Here is an 18929-nt window from a genome sequence, read left to right as displayed (position 1 = left end):
CGCCCCCTAGCGGCAGGAGACCACCGGCTTCGGGCGCCCGGCCCGCGTCACGTGGCTGGAAAGTCCCTGTGTGGAAATCCCCGGCTGTCCGCGGGCGGTAAAACAGAAAGGGAAAAAAGAGAACTGGCAGTCTGCAGCCTTGGCGGCGGCCAAGTGCAACGAGCTAGGGGCCGCGGGGGCGGAGCGGCAAGAGCGGCCGCCGGGGAAACTGCGGCGGCAGCGGCGGCGGCGGCAGCAGAGATCCGCAACCCCGGGCCGGCCCGCGAACTAACCCCGAGCAGGGCGTCCATGGGGCGCCGCCTCCACCTGGCCCCGACCCCGACCGTGACCCCAGCCGGCGGCGCACGCCTGTCCTGACCTGGACTTGGAGTTTCTGCAGAGGATCGCGTGTCCCGAAGAGGTAACCCCCGTGTCCCTGTGCCGTCTCCCCCGGGCAAGGGCTGCGGGTGCGAGTTTGGCAGCGACCCGCGGGCTGGCTCCGTCGACCTGGCCTTGGTTTTGCAGCGGTTCCAGAGGGGAGTTTGTTGGCCGTTTGTACCCGTTGTAGGTTCTGAACTGCTGAGAGTTGAGGGGGCCGCGCCAGATGTTAGGGTGACAGCCGGGATTCAAGGATCCAGCCAGCTGTTTCTTGCAGATAATGCAGAGAACTTGAAAGGCAGCTGCCTGCGGGGAGAGTCGCCCCCGGGGCCGCTTGGTCGTGGGTGGTCATTGGTGCTCTTTGGCTTGTCTTTTTTGGAATCAAGCTCTGCATGCTTACGGCTACGTAGCCCTTGCAAACTGCTGTGGCCTCTTTCCAGATTGTTGTAGCACCAGCCCGAAGGTGTGGCATGTCTCAGGGGTAGCAAAACCCAGGGGGCGGGGAGCCCGGTCAGCTCAACTTCCCCGGGGACGGCTTGCAGACACTGAGAGTTAAGCAGTGTCAGAGAAGTATGCGTGTAGCAGTGGGTGGTCGGCCTGCCTTTGGGGGCTCCAGTTTAGAGCATCTGCAGGCCCCTATCCCCCAGTCAGACTGTCTTTGTCAGTCGAGGTCGTCCCACATCCTGCCACCTGGCCTTTCAGGAAAGCCGTGGTATTAAGTAAGGAAGGAGCTCAGAACTTGTTGAGACCGCTTTGTTTTCAGTTCTCCCTGCCTCTGATCTTCTTTCCTTGGAAAGCCGCTCTGGTCAAGTATCTCAGGGCAGCCTTCTGAGAGAACCAGTGTTTCAGGGTCCTCTGGACCACAGCCCTAATGTCCCAGAGTATTAAACAGCCAGTTACTGCTTAAGTCTTGGTGGTCTAAAGTGCTTCTTTATTTTTTTTTCCAATTCTTTGTACAATTTTTGAATTTTTGGAGGGGTACTTTCTAAAAAGCCAATATTTGTTGATAAAAAGCCAATGAGGTAACAACATGAAAGAAATGTTACGGGTAATATTGTATGTCTTTGCATATAAGGACATTACAGTCATAGCTCAGAAATTCTTTATCACAGGTCAGATTATTCTTTAATCTTAAGTATGGCGAAGTCCAAGTCCTAGGCAGTTGGGCAGTGGGTTTTGATTTCTTTTAAGGAGGCAATTCTGCAGGCCATGCGAGGCTGAACCTATGAGTGAGGTGACACCGGACTATCAAATGTTGACATTTGCATGTCTTGCCTATGGTCCCAGCTCTCACTATTTGAGAACTTTGCCGAAAGATCTTAGGTGAAGAAGAAGATAAAAGAAGAGTCAAAAAAGCAAAAAAGAGGCTACAACTAGCTTGTTTCAAATCTTCCTCTTGCCTGTCTGTTTCCTTGTGAGGGCAGCAGGCACTCTGCAGCCACAGGAGTGGTGTTCTGAGATTAGCAAGGGGCGGGTGTTGGAAGATCAGGCTTCTCAGCAAAGCCCTGCCCCTGGATGGTGTGGGACCTACCTGAGCAGGACCAGTCCTACAGTTGCCGTAGATGGAGACTAAGGTGCTCGTGTGATTTCAAGCCGGAGAATAAGGTTGTCTTTATCTTTAGCCTCAGCAACAAGCTGATGGTCAGGCAGTAGAAGTATGTGGTCAGGCAGTGCTTGTTGAGTGATGGATGGACAAATGAATGACATCGTGAAAGAGGCATTTGCATGCCACCAAGGGGATGTGTGTGTGATCTTTTTGTCCCTTCGTTGTGTCTGTGGTCCTGCCATGATTTTGCCCAAATCCACCTGCAAGGAATATCTGCCATCAAAGCAGAGATTACCATTTGACCCAGAGAATGACTTCTTCCAGGCATCATCCAGCTATCAGATAAGGAATCCTGGGCTAAATTCACCACCAGAAGACTCCTCAGAAGCAACCTCAGAGTCTTGTAGCGGCCCGTGAGAATTTAGACCATTTTATCAATGACTTTGAGAGAGCTGAGACCCACCAGGACTGGCTTCTTTGTAATCTAGGTTTCTTCTCCCTCTTACATTGGTTTAACTTCTTTCTCAGCTAGAGGCTTGCCCCGGTAAAGAGTATGACACAAGAGTGGGATTAACAAATGCAGTGAAACTTCCTAGGGGCTCTCTTCGTGCTCTGAAAATGTCTTTGTCTTCATCTTGGAAATTAGGATGGATGGCAAGGCACCCTACTAAGGGCCAGTGAATGTGAGCTGGCTCTCCACAAAGCTCTGCTCTGTAAAGATCCCACGTTACATCATTCCATCATTCCATGCTGTTGGCATGGGTTGGAGATGCTGGGGTTTGCCCCCCTCCTCTTTCATTTGTCCTGAGTGGTCCCTCTGGCTGAAACTTCTTTCCTTGTCTGCTTCCAGACTTTTATTTCTTTCCACCAGTCGATTATGCTTGAAGATTTCAGAGTGAAGACAGGGTGCAAAATCCATCTGAGTGTTGGTACCTGGAGGACGATAATAAAATCTGGTTGACGGTTGAGTTGAAGTAATACAGTTAATTCTGTAATTATATAGAATATAATTCTGTACTTCCAATATCTGCTCTTGGAAGTATAGAATTTATTATTCTATTATTGTTATTGTTATCATTATTCTATTATTTATTCTGATGTTGTTAAGTTCAGTGGAGAGGTTCTGAAAGACGGCTGACTGTTTGCTCTTAAAATTGCAAAACATCTTGCTGGGAATAAGCTTTTCTGTTGGGTATAAAACATTCAGTTTAACTCTTTGTATATTACAATACATTTTACAAGTATACGCTTTATAAATATTTCTTTTGGGGACTAAAGAGAAAAGTCCAATCAACAGCCTAGGTGGCAGCATAAAATTGCAGGATTTTTCACAAAATATTTATTGTCTTTCCAGTATAGGGAGGGAGTGCTTGAAAGAGGTAAATCAAGACTTTGCCTAAGAGCGAGGGTTGCTCGGTGGTGCTGTTAGGAAAGGAGCCAGACTTGTCAGGACTACATTGTGCCTGTAACTGGCATTCAGGGTGCCTCAAATCCAGTGGCTGCCCCAGAGCGGCATCAGGATGGAGTGGGATTTTCCGTCGGTTACCAGGCACCATACCTGTTGCTGACAGACAGGCATGGCTCCCTGACAAATGTTACTGAAAACATGGGTTATTCCCCTCCTCCTCGTTGCCCACTCCTCGCCTTCCTTCTCTTGTTTAGACTAATCTTTAAAAGTGATGTAACTTAAAACAGTCCGGTGTGAGTTCATCTTTGGGGCCAGCTAGTATCCTGGGAGTAGAGGTGACTAAGATCTTTTGCCTAGCGCTTAGGGTAATGACAAGATCAAACACTGGGGTTTCCTGCAGGCAGGTATATAGGAGTCATATCAAAGCCGAGCTAACGGCATGGGGTTTTCTTTCACTCCTCTTCAGGTGTTGGAGAGCACCATGGCTGAGCAACTCCTTCCTCTGGCTTTGTATTTGAGCAATATGCGGAAAGCTGTGAAGATAAGAGAGAGAACTCCAGAAGATATTTTTAAACCTACCAATGGAATCATTCACCATTTTAAATCCATGCACCGGTACACGCTGGAAATGTTCAGAACTTGCCAGTTTTGTCCACAGTTTCGGGAGATCATCCACAATGCTCTCATCGACAGAAACATCCAGGCCTCCCTGGAAAGCCAGAAGAAGCTCAACTGGTGCCGAGAAGTCAGGAAGCTTGTGGCGCTGAAAACAAATGGTAAGACCTGCTTTTGTCTGGGGGCCGGGGTAGCTCCCACAGGGCTGGGTGCCCATTTATTAGAAGGTAATAGCACCAGTCCAAATCGAATCTCTTAAGGCCGCAGGTACCTTAGTATAGAGATTCTATAAGGGGCACGTAACGAAAGCAAGCTTGTTTTGTGAATATTTTAATTAAGGATATTTTCTAGTGTATGTTAGACAGCAGAGCGCACTGAGGCTTTAAGAGTGCATTTCTAGACACCATGCACCTATTAAGTATATGTGTATGGTATGTATGTATGACTTCTGTATGTAATTCTTGCAACTGTTTAATCATCTGTGAAATACCCTTCCCTAGCCAGTAATGGAAATATCAAAAGGCTTTAAGTTCAAAAGGAAAGCATTGTGTGAAAACTGGTAGCGTTTCCCACTGTCATTAGAAAATGCTTGTGATGATGGCCTTACACTTCTTGAATCAGTGACACATTTTATGGGTTAACCAGTGACTATTGTCAGCTCCTCCCTTACCTGGGTTCTGTTGCCCACAGTCCCATGATACGAACTAGAAAGATACTTGAGATTTTTAGTGCAGGTTTTAGACCTCTACTTCATGTTTTCTTTTGGGATTCCTAGTACTGTACTGCATTTCTTGCTGTCTGTGACTGTCTACCCAATGGCCGTTTATGACTAGTAGGTGTTTCCTGTTCTAAGCTTTACTGTTTTGTCTTTTGTTTATTTCCTTTAAGTAAGAGTATGCGCATCACAGAAACATTCGAGCATACTGTTTAATGCAGACACAAAATTCTACTTTATAAATGTAGCGAATCATTACAAGAAGCAAGTAGACCGCTTATAAGTAAGGCCTTTTTCTCAAAAGGCTCCTGGCCTTAGATCAGTGACAATCCTAAACCATCCCGATCAAAATAATATGTCGAAGGGCAAAGTTAGTACATCCTGTTGACAGTGAGATGATAAGAACATCAACTTAAATAAATTGGTACATTCACTTTGGCCATTTTTGACTTGGGTAACTTGGCACGATTGAGGGACATGTTTTTTTCCTTTGGTTCTGGGAGTTAGCATCACCTTAACATCTTGCTTTTATTTTTGAAGCGTAGATTCTTAGAAACATAGAAAGAAAACTGGGGCTATGTAGTATTTATGTTGTTCTTGGCATTAAGTCAAGTGATGCTTAGAAGTAGGTAATTATGTGAAGTCATCATCGAGGGGTTTATGTTCCTGACAGTATGTGGTTTTAACTCTCTCCCATTTGGTTACAAAAAGATGTGGGAAAGTTGGAAAGAAGAGATTCTGCCAAATTAGAAATGTGGTGGAAAGGGAAAAACCGTATTATCATGAACTGAACTGAGATTTTAGGGTTAACTTGCTCTGGTTCCTTAAGAGAAAGAATTGAATATAAAAAGTAAATACTTGTTTTGCAAAGATAGGTCATTTAAATCAAGGATTCACGCTACAAGCAAAACTATAAAGGCAAGTGCATTCTGATATCATTTTCTGAGAAGTAAGGATTTTTAGGCTCAGAATCCTTTTATTTCACCACTTGAAAAAAAAATTCCTTAAAATTCTGGAAAAGGAAGAAAAGATATTTAGGGGGAGGAAGGAAACAAATGACTTTTCCTGTCTGATTTTTATTAGCCCTTTTTTTTTTTAAGCCTTCCCCCTATAGGAGCGCTCTACAAAGTCAATGGTCCGTTTGGGGAGGGGGTGATTCACAAGTTTGCATTTGAGGATATGAGACTGTGGTGAATGAGGAAGGGAGTAGGTGGCATAAAATTGAAACTTCATGTGAAAAATTCCAACGTCTATTGGCTGCAGCGATTTCACTTGTATAATGAGTAGCCCTATTCCAGCTCACCCTGACCACACCCACTTGGAAAGTCCAGGGTGCACTTCGCACTTTAAATGTCTACACACCAGAACAAAAAGTACAATAGCTGTTGCTCAATTGCTAGTCAAATAACTTAGCGCAGGGGAATTCCAGATGTTACTTAGGGAATTTTATGCTGGTGCATCTCAATAAAGAACTGAAAGTAAGCACAAGGAGAAAAAAAGCCTTATCTTTGCTCTAGATTTTGCAAAGGGGAAATTTCAACAGAATGCAGTTGTTGCTACATTTCTGCCAAGACACAAGCCTTGAGCGATCTTGTTGGTTCATTGGTTTGAATGTTTGTTTAGCTAGTTTTTCTAAGTGTGTAAATTGAACGGATACTGGCTGTGGATACATTTTTGAGGGGTTGTTGTTGTTGTTGTTAAAGTTGACTATAATTAAGATTTGATAAAATTTCAAATAGCTTTATTGCCCCGTAGAACAATGTAAGAACACGATTGAACTTTTCTTTATAAAAACAATTATGCACTTCCCAAAAGAGACTAAAGAGTTAACTTTTTTAATATTAAACAGACCTCCAAAATGTTTATTCTTTGGAGTTCAAAAAGCAATGCAGTCTCGTGAATTGTGGATTTTAACCTATAAAAGTAACAAAGTGATAGAATAAAATTAGACCTATCTTTTTCTCAAAAGCCTCAAAATTCTTCAAGTGCCAGCCCTAAACACTGAATTATTTTCAAATGTAGACATCGAGGCCCGCTTTAAACTCTGAAAAAGGACTCTAATTGCTAACAGGCGGGTTCACACAAGGCATTTCTGGGGGTGGGGTGGGCAGGCAGTAGGTAATTCAGTCTTCTCACTCCCACTTTACAGACCAGGAGAGGAAGCTCCCAGGCCCCAAAGGCTGTGATGGGATGGTCAAGTCATGTACCACTGAGTAATGGCCAGGCCGTCCCTGTCTAGTAAATGGAGCCAGACCAGCTTCCTGGTTTGAGCATGTTACCCTGGGGGTTCTCTCTCAGAGTCAGAGAGGAATAGTGCCAGCGTCTTAGCCAGAAAAGCAAGGCATGTTAGAAAGGAATGGACTTCAGAGATCATAATCCAATGTCCTCATTTCCAAAGAGGAAAAATACTCGGAGGTTAAGGAATTTCCCCCCAAGGTCACCTAAACTAGTTAGGGCAGAGCCAAGCTGGAACCAAGGGCTCCTGACTCTCACTCCCTGGTTCCTTGGCTGTTAGTATCATTCATGAAAAATAAGAGTTAAAAGAATGATATATGTTTTTTTCGTTAAAGCTGTCATCTCCTTGTGAAATGTTACCAGTTGGCCCTTCGACTAAGACATTAAACCACTGGCGTTTCTCACAAGCGCTTTTGGGTCCCCGCATGGTAGCCGTAAGGCTAGTTTATTCTGTAAACCGCTGCTAGACCTTAGATGTAGATTGCTTGAATTGGCTTCCCTTCTGTCCTCAGGTGACGGAAACTGCCTCATGCACGCTGCTTCCCAGTACATGTGGGGTGTTCAGGACACAGACTTGGTCCTGAGGAAGGCGCTCTTCAGCACCCTCAAGGAGACGGACACCCGCAACTTTAAATTCCGCTGGCAGCTGGAGTCTCTTAAGTCTCAGGAATTCGTGGAAACGGGGCTTTGCTACGATACCCGGGTATGTTGTGTTTCCTCATCCAGCATCTATGGACGGAGCTCCATGGTGGCAAAACAGTACCTTCGGCCAGTCCCTGCTCTCAAGGAGCATGTGATTTGCCGGGTCACATGAACTTGGCAAAGCAGAGTCAATGGAAAACACCAGAAACCTCCTGTGGGATGGACCTGAGGCTCTTGTCGCTGCTGGGAGGCTCCAGGGCAGCAGCTTCCCAGCTGGGGAGTCATTTTAGAATGATCTTTCTGATCTCGGGCTTCCCTGTGGTGTTTTAGTTGTTTTTCAGTTTGATTGCCCTTCTCATGCTTTACTGAGCCAGCCAATCAAATTCAGACGGTGCCTCCCCGTTTTCAGTCACAAGTTTGGGATTTTTGTGCATATTTGGATGAGGAGCATTGACATTATGCCTCATCAGGGATTTTTTTGAAAGCAGGTGCTGTCCCCATCCTCCCCTACTTTAGAGTTTGCCTTGTAGTGGAAAAAAGTAAGGGAAGAAAACCAAAGTGGGGACAAAAGGGTGATCGTTTAAATGATAATTTCAAGAAAAGGTAAAAGCAAGCTGAGTGATACAAGTGATAAATTATAGAGTGAAGCCAGAATTGTTTCTTAGTGCAGAGTACATTCAATGATTTCTTTTCCGTCCCCTTAGAATTGGACTGATGAATGGGACAGCCTGGTCAAAATGGCATCCACGGACATACCAGTGGCCCGCAGTGGACTGCAGTATAATTCACTGGAAGAAATACACATATTTGTCCTTTGCAACATCCTCAGAAGGCCGATCATTGTCATTTCAGGTGAGATGCCTGCTGGTGGCTTATCTGTATTTAAGTGCTTTTCAGCGTTAGTGCTTTACCTCTTAGGAAAACCCATGCTACCAAAGTTACAGGAGACCATAGTTAAATGGAATCTGATGAAAGCCGCGGAGGGCCTTATCTTTTCTTTCTCTTTCCTTAAACAGACAAAATGCTGAGAAGTTTGGAATCGGGTTCCAATTTCGCTCCTTTGAAGGTGGGCGGAATTTACTTGCCTCTCCATTGGCCTGCCCAGGAATGCTACAGATACCCCATCATTCTCGGCTACGACAGCCAACACTTTGTACCCCTGGTGACCATGAAGGACAGTGGACCTGGTGAGAAAACTGAGCATCTATTCACGTTTGTACTTGCTGGTAGATACTGGTACACCCTGTTCCTCCTGAACATCAGGGTTTGCTCTTTTGCTTCTTATTGAAAGTCTCATTTAAGTATATTAGTTTCATTTAAATACAGTGTTCTGTCAGTTGTTTAGCAACAGTGATGTAATAGCAGTCATCGTAATGCACCCCCAACTTTTTGTCTATAGTTTGGGAAGCTCTTTCAGCATGTTAGTGGCAAGTAGGAGATAATGTATATTACTGCTACCATTTCTTAATTAGCCCCGTAATACAGTGCCTGGCATGGGGCAGGTAAATGTCTGGCAGGTTAGCTATTATTGTAATAGCTTAATGAGGAACTAATAAGGCGCTTTACAAATGCTTAGGTACATTATTTTATTTCATTTCATCTTCACGGCATCCCTGTGGATGCAGTAACCTTATAGTACAGATGAGGCACTTGAAGCTCAGAGAAGTTTAGTAACTTACCTGATGTCACAGAGATGGATGGTAGCAAAGTCAGGACTCGAACCCAGGTCGGTCTGGTTCTGAGTGTGGGATTTGACCAGTAAGACCTACTGCCTCCAGGCTGCTTAATGTGCTGTGGGCATCCTGGAAACCGTGTGGGGGTTTTTTGGTTTTTTTTTAATTTTATTTATTTTTGGCCGCACTGGGTCTTCGCTGCGGTGCGTGGGCTTCTCATTACGGTGGCTTCTCTTGTTGCGGAGCACGGGCTCTAGGTGCGTGGGCTCAGTAGTTGTGGCTCACAGGCTCTAGAGCACAAGCTCAGTAGTTGTGGCGCACGGGCTTAGTTGCTCCGCAGCATGTGGGATCTTCCCGGACCAGGGCTCGAACCCGTGTCCCCTGCATTGGCAGGCGGATTTTCATCCACTGCACCACCAGGGAAGTCCCAGCCGTGTGTTTTTTATTAGAGTTTAGTACAGTTTGTTCCCCCATTTGATTTTGTGGCTAGATAATACTTTTCCCCTCTGTAATTGTATCCTTTCTGCATCTTCAAAATGTAGTTGTTATATATATGGCCTCACACATAATCTCATTTAGTAGAATCATATTTTGCTGATGTGTTATTTTTTTCCCTCAGAAATCCGAGCTGTTCCACTTGTTAACAGAGAGAGAGGAAGATTCGAAGACTTAAAAGTTCACTTTTTGACAGATCCTGAAAATGAGATGAAGGAAAAGCTCCTGAAAGAGTACTTGATGGTGATAGAAATCCCTGTTCAAGGCTGGGACCATGGCACCACCCATTTAATTAACGCTGCAAAGTAAGCAGTTTGTTTTTCGCTCTATGCTTTGTCATCTTTAAGCTGCTGCTACCCTAAAGACCAACAGTAAAGTTATTTGAAGCTGGTTTCCTCCAGCGTGAAACAAGTTTAGGGGCTTGTGTGTGAGTCAGAGACAATCACTTCAGGTAGCACTAACTTGGGTTTCAAATGGGAACAAGTAATTTATCCAAAATGATTTTTCTGCATATCTGGATGCTGAGTGTCAGCCCTGTGGCTTTAAAAAGTGCGTTCACATCGAGGATGGGTTTTTTGTTTTTTTTTTAAGTGCCCTAGTGCTAGACTAGCAAGCGAAAATTCTTAGAGACAAAACACTCATTCTCCTGGCTTCTGGGTAAGGCAGACACACCAGACGCAGACTGGGCTGTAGAATGTGTTTATGTGGCAGGCACGTGGCTTGGCCGCATGGGGTGGGGAGGAGAGACCCAGAGTACAGGTTGTACAGGTATCAAAACTGTAAACACTGGCTTGATGATAAAGAGATGCCCATTTCCTAGAACTTTGAAATGCACAAGACCGAGGAGGCCTAAGAGAATCGGTTTCTCAAAGTGGAGATGAACAAGTTACAGAGTCAGAAGTCAGTATGTAACACCTGATGGTGTGTCTGCCTCTTAGTTACTGCTCGTGGCGGTTACCACTAATAGAGACCAGGTGCACATTTAAAATTAATAAAGTAAATTGATAAAGAAAAATACAGAACACATTACAAGGTAGTTTGTACTATAAAGTAAGCTCATCCCAAATGAATACCTTGAATAACATTTCACTAGAAATTTGGTCTCTGAGAAGTTAGAAAGTAAAAGTGACTTTTTCAAAGAGGAAGAGGGTAATTAAGTGTAGAAGCAGCCCCTGAGTAGCCCTTTCTTTAGAATTATCTATAATTTGGGCTGGACCAAAATTAATTAAATAAGACTGATTCTCGAAATAATGACGTCTTCTCAACAGTATTGGACTGTGTTGCGTTAGAGGTGCAAAGTCTTCATCATAGGCTGCATTTCAGTGAATGGTTATGAAGTTATTACCACAGTCCACATTTTAAAAGTTTGCTCTATGATCTACTGGTGTAAAGTTGTGTGTGTGTGTGTGTGTGTGTGTGTGTGTGTGTGTAGTCTCATGTTTTTTCTCCTTTCGGTCTTTAGGTTGGATGAAGCTAACTTACCCAAAGAAATAAACCTGGTAGATGATTACTTTGAACTTGTCCAGCACGAGTACAAGAAGTGGCAGGAAAACAATGAGCAGGGGCGGAGAGACACGCACCCCCAGAATCCTTTGGAACCTTCCGTCCCCCAGCTTTCTCTCATGGACATCAAATGCGAAACGCCCAACTGCCCTTTCTTCATGTCCGTGAACACCCAGCCTTTGTGCCACGAGTGCTCGGAGAGGCGGCAAAAGAAACAAACCAAAGCCCCAAAGCCCAACTCCAAGCCGGGCCCTGAAGCGCTGCCCCGCCTGGTGCTCGGGGCCTCCCGGGGGGAGGCCTGGAGCCCCGAGGAGCCCACCGGGGGTCCCCACTCAGCCCCTCCGACAGCACCCAGCCTCTTCCTGTTCAGCGAGACCACGGCCATGAAGTGTAGGAGCCCCGGCTGCCCTTTTACCCTCAACGTGCAGCACAATGGCTTCTGCGAGCGATGCCACAACGCCCGGCAGCTTCTCGCGGGCCACCCCTCGGACCCTGCGCAGCATCTCGACCCTGGCAAGTGCCGAGCCTGCCTCCAGGACGTCACCAGGACATTTAATGGGATCTGCAGTGCTTGCTTTAAAAGGACTACAGCCGAGCCCGCCCCGAACCTCAGCTCGAGCAGCCCCCTCTCCTGCCACCAGCGCTCCAAGTCTGACCCCTCACAGCTCGCACAGAGCCTCTCCCCGCACGCCTGCCGCAGAGCCGGGCCCGAGGCTCCCTCTGGCCACCGCTCCTCGGCCGCACGGACTCCAGGGGACAGGACAGGGACAAGCAAGTGCAGGAAAGCGGGCTGCATGTACTTTGGGACTCCAGAGAACAAAGGCTTCTGCACGCTGTGTTTCATCGAGTACAGAGAAAATAAACGTGAGTGAGAGGATGGGTTTCACCCCGTTTCAAAACCCCTCGTAGGGCTTCCCTGGTGGCGCGGTGGTTGGGAGTCCGCCTGCCGATGCAGGGGACACGGGTTCGTGCCCCGGTCCGGGAGGATCCCACGTGCTACGGAGCGGCTGGGCCCGTGAGCCATGGCCGCTGAGCCTGCGCATCCAGAGCCTGTGCTCCGCAATGGGAGACGCCGCAACAGTGAGAGGCCTGCGTACCGCAAAAAAAAAAAAAAACCCTCGTAGAAGGCAGTTTGCCCCTGAAATTCAAGAAGGGAGCCCCTTCAAGAAAGGGCTGTGGCGTTGAGTGTGCTTTGCGTTGGGGGGACAGTCACAGTGGCTCTGCCGGCACACCTGGAAGCAAAAGCACAGAACGGCATGTTCCACAACCCACAAGAGCCCTGTGGGTAGAGTTCAGAGAATTCGTTTTTATCAGGTCACGTGGTGTCGTGTTTGTAAGGTAGAATTTAGACGAGACTTCTTTTGAAACTCTGGCATACTAGAGAAAATTCAAAACCTGGTGAGTGGTAGCTGGAAAGAGAGCGGCCTTCACTGACGTCGTAAGAGTCCATTTGTGGTTTTTGAAATCTCAAATTTGAAAGAAGGATGGGCACCTAATGTCTCTGCTTGTTCTGTTCCTGTGACCGACCAGTGCGGCCTGTTCCAAAGGGAGAGATCTGTAAAGTCAAAGACGTTTTCATTATAGTATTATTTCTGTTGGTTATTTTGCTAGGTTTCTGAAAGGTTGCTCTCGTAGGTAGAGCGCAGCTGGTCTAATCTGTATTAGGAACCTGTCTGTTTCCCTGATGTCAGCATCTGTCCACTTGGTGAACCGTACGTGTTACTGATGAGCCTCTGCTCTCTTGTAGATTTTGTCCCTGCCTCAGGGAAAGCCAGCCCCACGGCCTCCAGGTTCCAGAACACTGTCCCCTGCCTGGGCAGGGAATGCGGCGCCCTCGGAAGCAGTGTGTTCGAAGGATACTGTCAGAAGTGTTTCATCGAAGCTCAGAACCAGAGATTTCATGAAGCGAAAAGGACTGAAGAGCAGCTGGTGAGACATCTTGGGGGACGTCCCCCTCTCCTGTGGGCCCCGCCTCCTTGCCAGAGCGATCAGCAGACTTTCCTCCCTGCTGAGCTCCAGGGAAAACCCAGGGGAAAGGTCAGCCTGGCCCCCAGGGCTGGAAGCACAGCAGTTCCTATTGATTTTCATGGCCTAAGTTTACTTTAGGGTCATTTTAAGAAGCAAATAAAACCAGCCGTGGAATAAAACCCGTTAAAGCCTCCGAAAAGCCAAACGGCGATCAGAGACTTCTTGGATTTGTAGCAGAAGTGCAGACTTTCTTAAGTAATCCCCTTATTATGAGATAGAAGGAAAAGGCAGAACATCCCAGGTGCCTCCACTTACTGGCATATAAGAAAAGCAAACATTCATGGATAGATGCCTCTCCTACTGGTTGGAGGGTGGTAGGGAATCTGTCTAAATGAGGGCACCTTAGTATTAATCCAGACGGAAGCGAGCCGGGCCAGCCTTTGGCGGCCTCCGTGTTAGGGATGGTGGTTCCACCGGGCCTCCCTGGGGCCAGATCTGTTTTCTTGGGATGGGGAGGAAAGGTCCTTGGAGGCTCCCGTCCATAGACCGCCCCCTGTCCGCTTGGTCAGGCAGGTGCCCTTCACCACACCCAGCCCTTTGTAGAACCCACACCGTCGGATGAGATGGCACCGTGTGGTCCCTGAACAATGAATGTGACAGTGGTTCTCTCTGCTCTCTCCACCCAGAGGACGAGCCAGCACAGAGACTTGCCCCGAGCCACCCAGAGCACCTCCTGGTCCAAGTGCACGCGGGCCACCTGCAGGAACAGGCTGGCCTGCTGCAACCAGGAGCTGTGCATGGAGTGCCAGCACCTCGGCCAGCGCATGGCCGCCAGCGCCCGGCGGCCCGAGCCCGTCCCTGAGGAGCCCCCCACGCAGCGCTGCCGGGCCCCCGCCTGTGAGCACTTCGGCAACGCCAAGTGCAACGGCTACTGCAACGAGTGCTTTCAGTTCAAGCAGATGTATGGCTAACCTGACCCAGGGGGCCAGCCCCGGCCCGGAGGGGCCTGGAGCCTTAGCCCGCATGGCGCTGTGCTCCCAGCGCCCCGGTGCCACCCGAGGGTCTGGCCCTGCACGGTGGGCCAGGGTGTCTCTGAGCAGGGCAAGAAAGAAGCTCTCGGTCACCGGCCTGGAATCTGAGCAAAGTGTGTGACTGGCCGCGGGTTGTGTGGGCTTCAGCCCACGCCTCTCCTTCCCAGCAGGCGGCCAGGAACCTCATGGACTCAGAACGCGTGCCAGGACTGCTGCCTCATCTTTAGAGAAAAGGGAAAAGACGCAGGTCAGGCGGGCTGGGAACCTCGGAGCCAGCCCCCCTGCCCTCCATCAGCATTTCTCGGAGATGGGGAGCTGAGGCCCACAGGCCCTGTGCCGGAAGCTCGGGAAGCTCAGGGATAACGGGCAGGCTCAAAGTGCCGGTCGTTCACGGTTTCGCCCTACCTGCCTCGTTCCTTCCCCACGGACACGGCAAAACCGTCCACAGACTGTGATGCTGAGGCTGCTGGGACTGAACAAGTCCACGGTGAAAAGCACACCAGCTGCTCTTTACAATATGCACCTTGTAAGACCCAGAATATTCTCAGTGGGCAGATGTGTAACTCTTTTGGTTATCACTGTCTTTACTTCTAAAGCTTAACTTGAACTGAGGTGAGCATGCACCTGGTTACACATATAACGGCCCCTTATGTTACATATGAGGGAATTTTGTTTGTTATGTTGCGCTGCTGCCCTAGAAGTTTAAGTAAGAAGACTGACTGATAATAATAACCTATTTTCTGGTTGTTGTAGGGGCAAGCACGACTCGTAGACACAGCCCACCTGAACTCCACCAGCAGACTCTTGTGTCTGTGTAATCACTTTATTTATTTTATTGCAAACTTTAAGGTTATTTAAGTGAAGCTGTTCTGGTCTGCAGAAATTGCTATACTGTCTTCTTAAACATACTGGCTTTTGGTCATGTTATAGACACAGCAAACTCCTCACCACAGTAGGGGAGTCGACCTTTTCCACACATTTTGGAAAGAAGAAGTCGCATCGCAAATAAATTCAGTAAACTCTCACGCTTCCTCGTGAAACTTTGGTCAGAGCCACTTCCCAGCCCTCCGATGAGAAACCATTCTCCACAGTGTGTAGATGCTTCTGCGTATCCTACCTCCATAGAGAGACGATAGGGAAGGAGCGGGGATGAGATTGGAGAAGGTCACGGGGAAATCTGGAGCCTTTGGTGATGGTTTTGTTTGCTGTGTTAATGCTGTGTGCTGGGGTGCAGGGCAGTGACCTCGTGGCCACCTTAGCATTGGGACAGCACAACCTTGTAACCATGAGTACAAGGAAATTTCTTTCTGTCCTTGGCCTGCAGTTTCTCTGTGTGTTTTGTGTTACTCTCATACTTGTTCTAGAAAAAAAAGGAAGGGAAACACATTGTCCCCAGAGGTAAAGGCTGCTATTTTGTGGGGGGGTCTGGACTTAGAACCTGAAAATTTTGGCAATCTGTAACTAACTCTCCATAGTCTTTACTTGTCCTATGTGATGTGTTTTCCCCTTGAGATACCATAAGCCTTTTTCCTTGACAGATCTCTTTATAATGTCTTTCTAAAGATTTCACATAAACTTCAGTGTTTTCATTTAGTTCTTTTAAAGTTGCTATTTTAATATTTTGTGTATCAATATTTTCATTCTTAATGTGAATAAATGGGATTATTTATACTTATTATAGAAGACATTTGAAATTTGCACATTTAGTTGTCTCTGATAGAAAACTGTTGACTCTCTATTGGCTTTCTTCAGGTTTTCCTAAATTTAAATGTAACTTTTCACAGAAGTCAAGATTAAAAAGTAAATTATTTAAGAACAAATGTTGATGTTTTCTGTTTACAAATGATGAAAGAAAAAGGCCCCAATATTAAGACCACACTTCCCAAACAACTTTATTTCAAGGAACACCTGGGCAGGGGGTACATCTCTCACCCATAGGTATTAAGAGAACTTACTGTTAAGGGTAAGGCATCTGGTTTAACAGGGAAAACATGGAGGCCCAGAGGGAAGTAGGAAAGATGTGCCAGTGCCTGTTACCTGTGCTCCTCTGAAGTTTCCTGCCCTCAGCCTTAAGTACAGAGAGAAAAGACAAGGGGGCGGAGCAGAGAGAGACGGGAAGGAAAGAAATCAGAGGGGAGGAAGGAGTATAAGACCTCTGGGTCGGATCTTAGAAGAGGCGACCTATGACTGTGATGGCCATGAGGACCGGCGGCACCAGAGTCCTGGGAAATTATAAACGGCCCATTCTTCCACCCAATACAAATGTACCTATAGAAGATTGATGCCGAAGGACTGTGCAGCTCCTGGAATCTCTCTTTTTTTTTAAAGCTGCCCAGGAGATTCTGATCATCAGCCAGATTTTAGAACCATGCAGTTAAAGAAATATTTATAATATTTCTAAACTTACTGTGGAAAATTGTAACATACAAGAAAACAGATAAGAGTATCATGAACCCCCAGATATCTCTCATCCCGTTTCAACAGTTAGAAACATCTTGCCAAATTCGTTTCATCTGTCACCTCTTTTTTTTTCTGGATTATTTTAAAGCAAATTTCAGATATTGTGTCCTCACACAAATACATCAGTGTGCATCTCTAATTGTTAAGAACAGGTTCTTTTTCTATAACCACCATTATTACACCCAGCTAAATTATTTTTAATACCATCCAATTCTTAAGTTTGTATTCTAATTTCTCACATTTTCCACTATACAGAGTCCTATTGCTTTTTTTTTCTTTTTTTTTTTCTTTTTTTTTTCGGTACGCGTGCCTCTCACTGTTGTGGCCTCTCCCTTTGCGGAGCACAGGCTCCGGACGCGCAGGCTCAGCGGCCATGGCTCACGGGCCCAGCCGCTCCACGACATGTGGGATCTTCCGGAACCGGGGCACAAACCCGTGTCCCCTGCCTTGGCAGGCGGACTTTCAATCACTGCGCCACAGGGAAGCCCCCTATTGCTTTTCATTGCTAACGTTGCTTAAGGCTCTTTTAGTCCGTGACACTCCCTTTTTAAGTTTTCACGCTATTTTTAAGGCGATTAGGTCATTTGTTCTGTAGAATAGCTCACATTCTTGATTTGGCAGATTGCTTTCTTCTGGTGTCATTTCACTTGTCTTTCTAGACTTCTTATTAGATTCAGGTTCAATCAGGCAAGAATCATTCACAGGTGACGCTGTGTGTGTCCCACGACACCCCATCCTATCTGAGCTGTATGAATGCTTACCCAGAGAAATCACAAAGCCTTGAATTGACCTCTTTTTCTCCATTCTTCCTCCGTCTCTCACCCAACATTAAAAATTACAGTCCTTCAATCAGCATGATGAACATAAGCATTTGACCATAAGTCATCAGGATTTCTAAAATAGGAAGTGACTTATAATTAGCAAACTATCTCTGACTCAGAGAAATGGCACGTGAAATAGGGCAGGTTTGGAGGGCAGCAAGAGAGCCGCTTAGGGCACATCTCCAATCTGGAGTGGCGGATGGACCTCAGGGTTGGGGACCCTATAAAGCATATGTACAATTTTATATTGGGGTGTGTACATTTTCTTTCTGAAGTGGGGCCAGTGGCTTTCTTCAAAGTCTCTTAAGAAATCGATGACTTTCCAAAACGGCAAAGGACCTAGGCGTGGAGAGCTGAAAAATAAGACTTGGAAGGAACGGGCTTTGCTTCAGCTTGCCCAGATCTTCTAACACTGTAGAATATCACCTTCATACCACACGTGGGTGGAAGTTCAGATCATCCGAAACCGAGGGCGTAATGTTTATTCCTGCCCTCTTCCTTCCATGCACAGGCAAGGGCATAATCAGCTTCCATGCCACCTCTAGATGTTTTCCCCATCCTCCCACATCCAAACTTCTGTGAAGTGTGTCTCCAAAGTGTCTCGCAAATCCATTCTTCCCCCCTTTCCTCCTGCAGCTCCAGCTTGGACCCCAGCCTCCTGCCGTCTTTTTTTGCCTCTGGTCTCTCCTTTCTAGACGGTCTCTTGCTAGTTACCTATGCTTGTAAATCACAGACCTGGTAATGCTTCTGCTTTAATTAAAATTCCCCCATGGCTTTCTACTGCTCCTAAAGCCAGGTGCGTGCAACCAGGAGTTGCAGGAAGAAAACAGGAAACCTCTGAGTTCATTTTGCTGATACTTGATATATGAATTACTACTGGTGTTCTCCCCTTGTCAGCATCAGGGGGTCACTGTCACCCAAGCAGTCCTGAAGTAACTGTGAGTTGCTCAGCTCAGAGCTCAGAAGGCACAGCAACAGTGCCTTCATTCACTGACTTCCTGCATCTTGATACAAATAAAATTTGACCTATCCTTTGTTACGTGATTTTAGTGGTTTTATTACCGAAACTGATGTAGCTGTGCCACCTAGACACTCTCTTACCTGCACACTTAAACTTGGAAACAAAATGTTCTAGTCTGGTTAAAAAGTATCCAAAGGAAGAGTTACAGGGGGTTTTGAACCTGTTTATTGGAAATCTGGATGTATCTTTACACCTTCCCAACTAATTGAAATCAAAGAAGATTGAAATTTATTAGCTAAGTTTAAACAAAAATTTTTGCATAATTGATAGCTGGAAATGAAATTTAATTTATTATGAATAAGGAGGCACAATGATTTTTTTTCTGTCTCGCCATCTTCTATTGTTTCTCTGTCTTCTGTAGGTATCTTTTCCAGCTCAGTCAAGGATCACAACAAAGTGAATTTAGAATCAGACTTTGGAATGGCTTTGTTATAAAGCA

At 46.4% G+C, this 18929-nt stretch overlaps 1 protein-coding gene across 1 annotated transcript; it reads left to right on the top strand.

Annotated features, from left to right (window-relative positions):
* The first annotated feature begins 142 nt into the window (after window positions 1–142).
* TNFAIP3 (TNF alpha induced protein 3) lies at window positions 143–16019 on the top strand. The gene is made up of 9 exons (XM_024759077.1): window positions 143–400; window positions 3778–4087; window positions 7389–7579; window positions 8223–8370; window positions 8535–8705; window positions 9811–9991; window positions 11149–12053; window positions 12937–13118; window positions 13844–16019. The coding sequence occupies exons 2-9, from the start codon at window positions 3793–3795 to the stop codon at window positions 14126–14128; spliced, it is 2358 nt and encodes a 785-aa protein (XP_024614845.1). The 5' UTR covers window positions 143–400; window positions 3778–3792; the 3' UTR covers window positions 14129–16019.
* Window positions 16020–18929: the final 2910 nt, after the last annotated feature.

The sequence above is a fragment of the Neophocaena asiaeorientalis genome, unplaced genomic scaffold, assembly GCF_003031525.2.
Source record: "Neophocaena asiaeorientalis asiaeorientalis breed wild unplaced genomic scaffold, Neophocaena_asiaeorientalis_V1.1 scaffold5, whole genome shotgun sequence".
Taxonomy (NCBI): Eukaryota; Metazoa; Chordata; class Mammalia; order Artiodactyla; family Phocoenidae; genus Neophocaena; species Neophocaena asiaeorientalis.
This window is presented reverse-complemented; position numbering and strand designations above follow the sequence as displayed.

Bases quoted from the DNA above. Each gene is read 5' to 3' on its own strand.
- TNFAIP3 (XM_024759077.1), top strand. From the start codon at position 3,793: ATGGCTGAGCAACTCCTTCCTCTGGCTTTGTATTTGAGCAATATGCGG. The intron at 8,371-8,534 runs GTGAGATGCCTG...TTCCTTAAACAG, and splicing joins GCCGATCATTGTCATTTCAG to ACAAAATGCTGAGAAGTTTG. The intron at 13,119-13,843 runs GTGAGACATCTT...CTCTCCACCCAG, and splicing joins AAAGGACTGAAGAGCAGCTG to AGGACGAGCCAGCACAGAGA.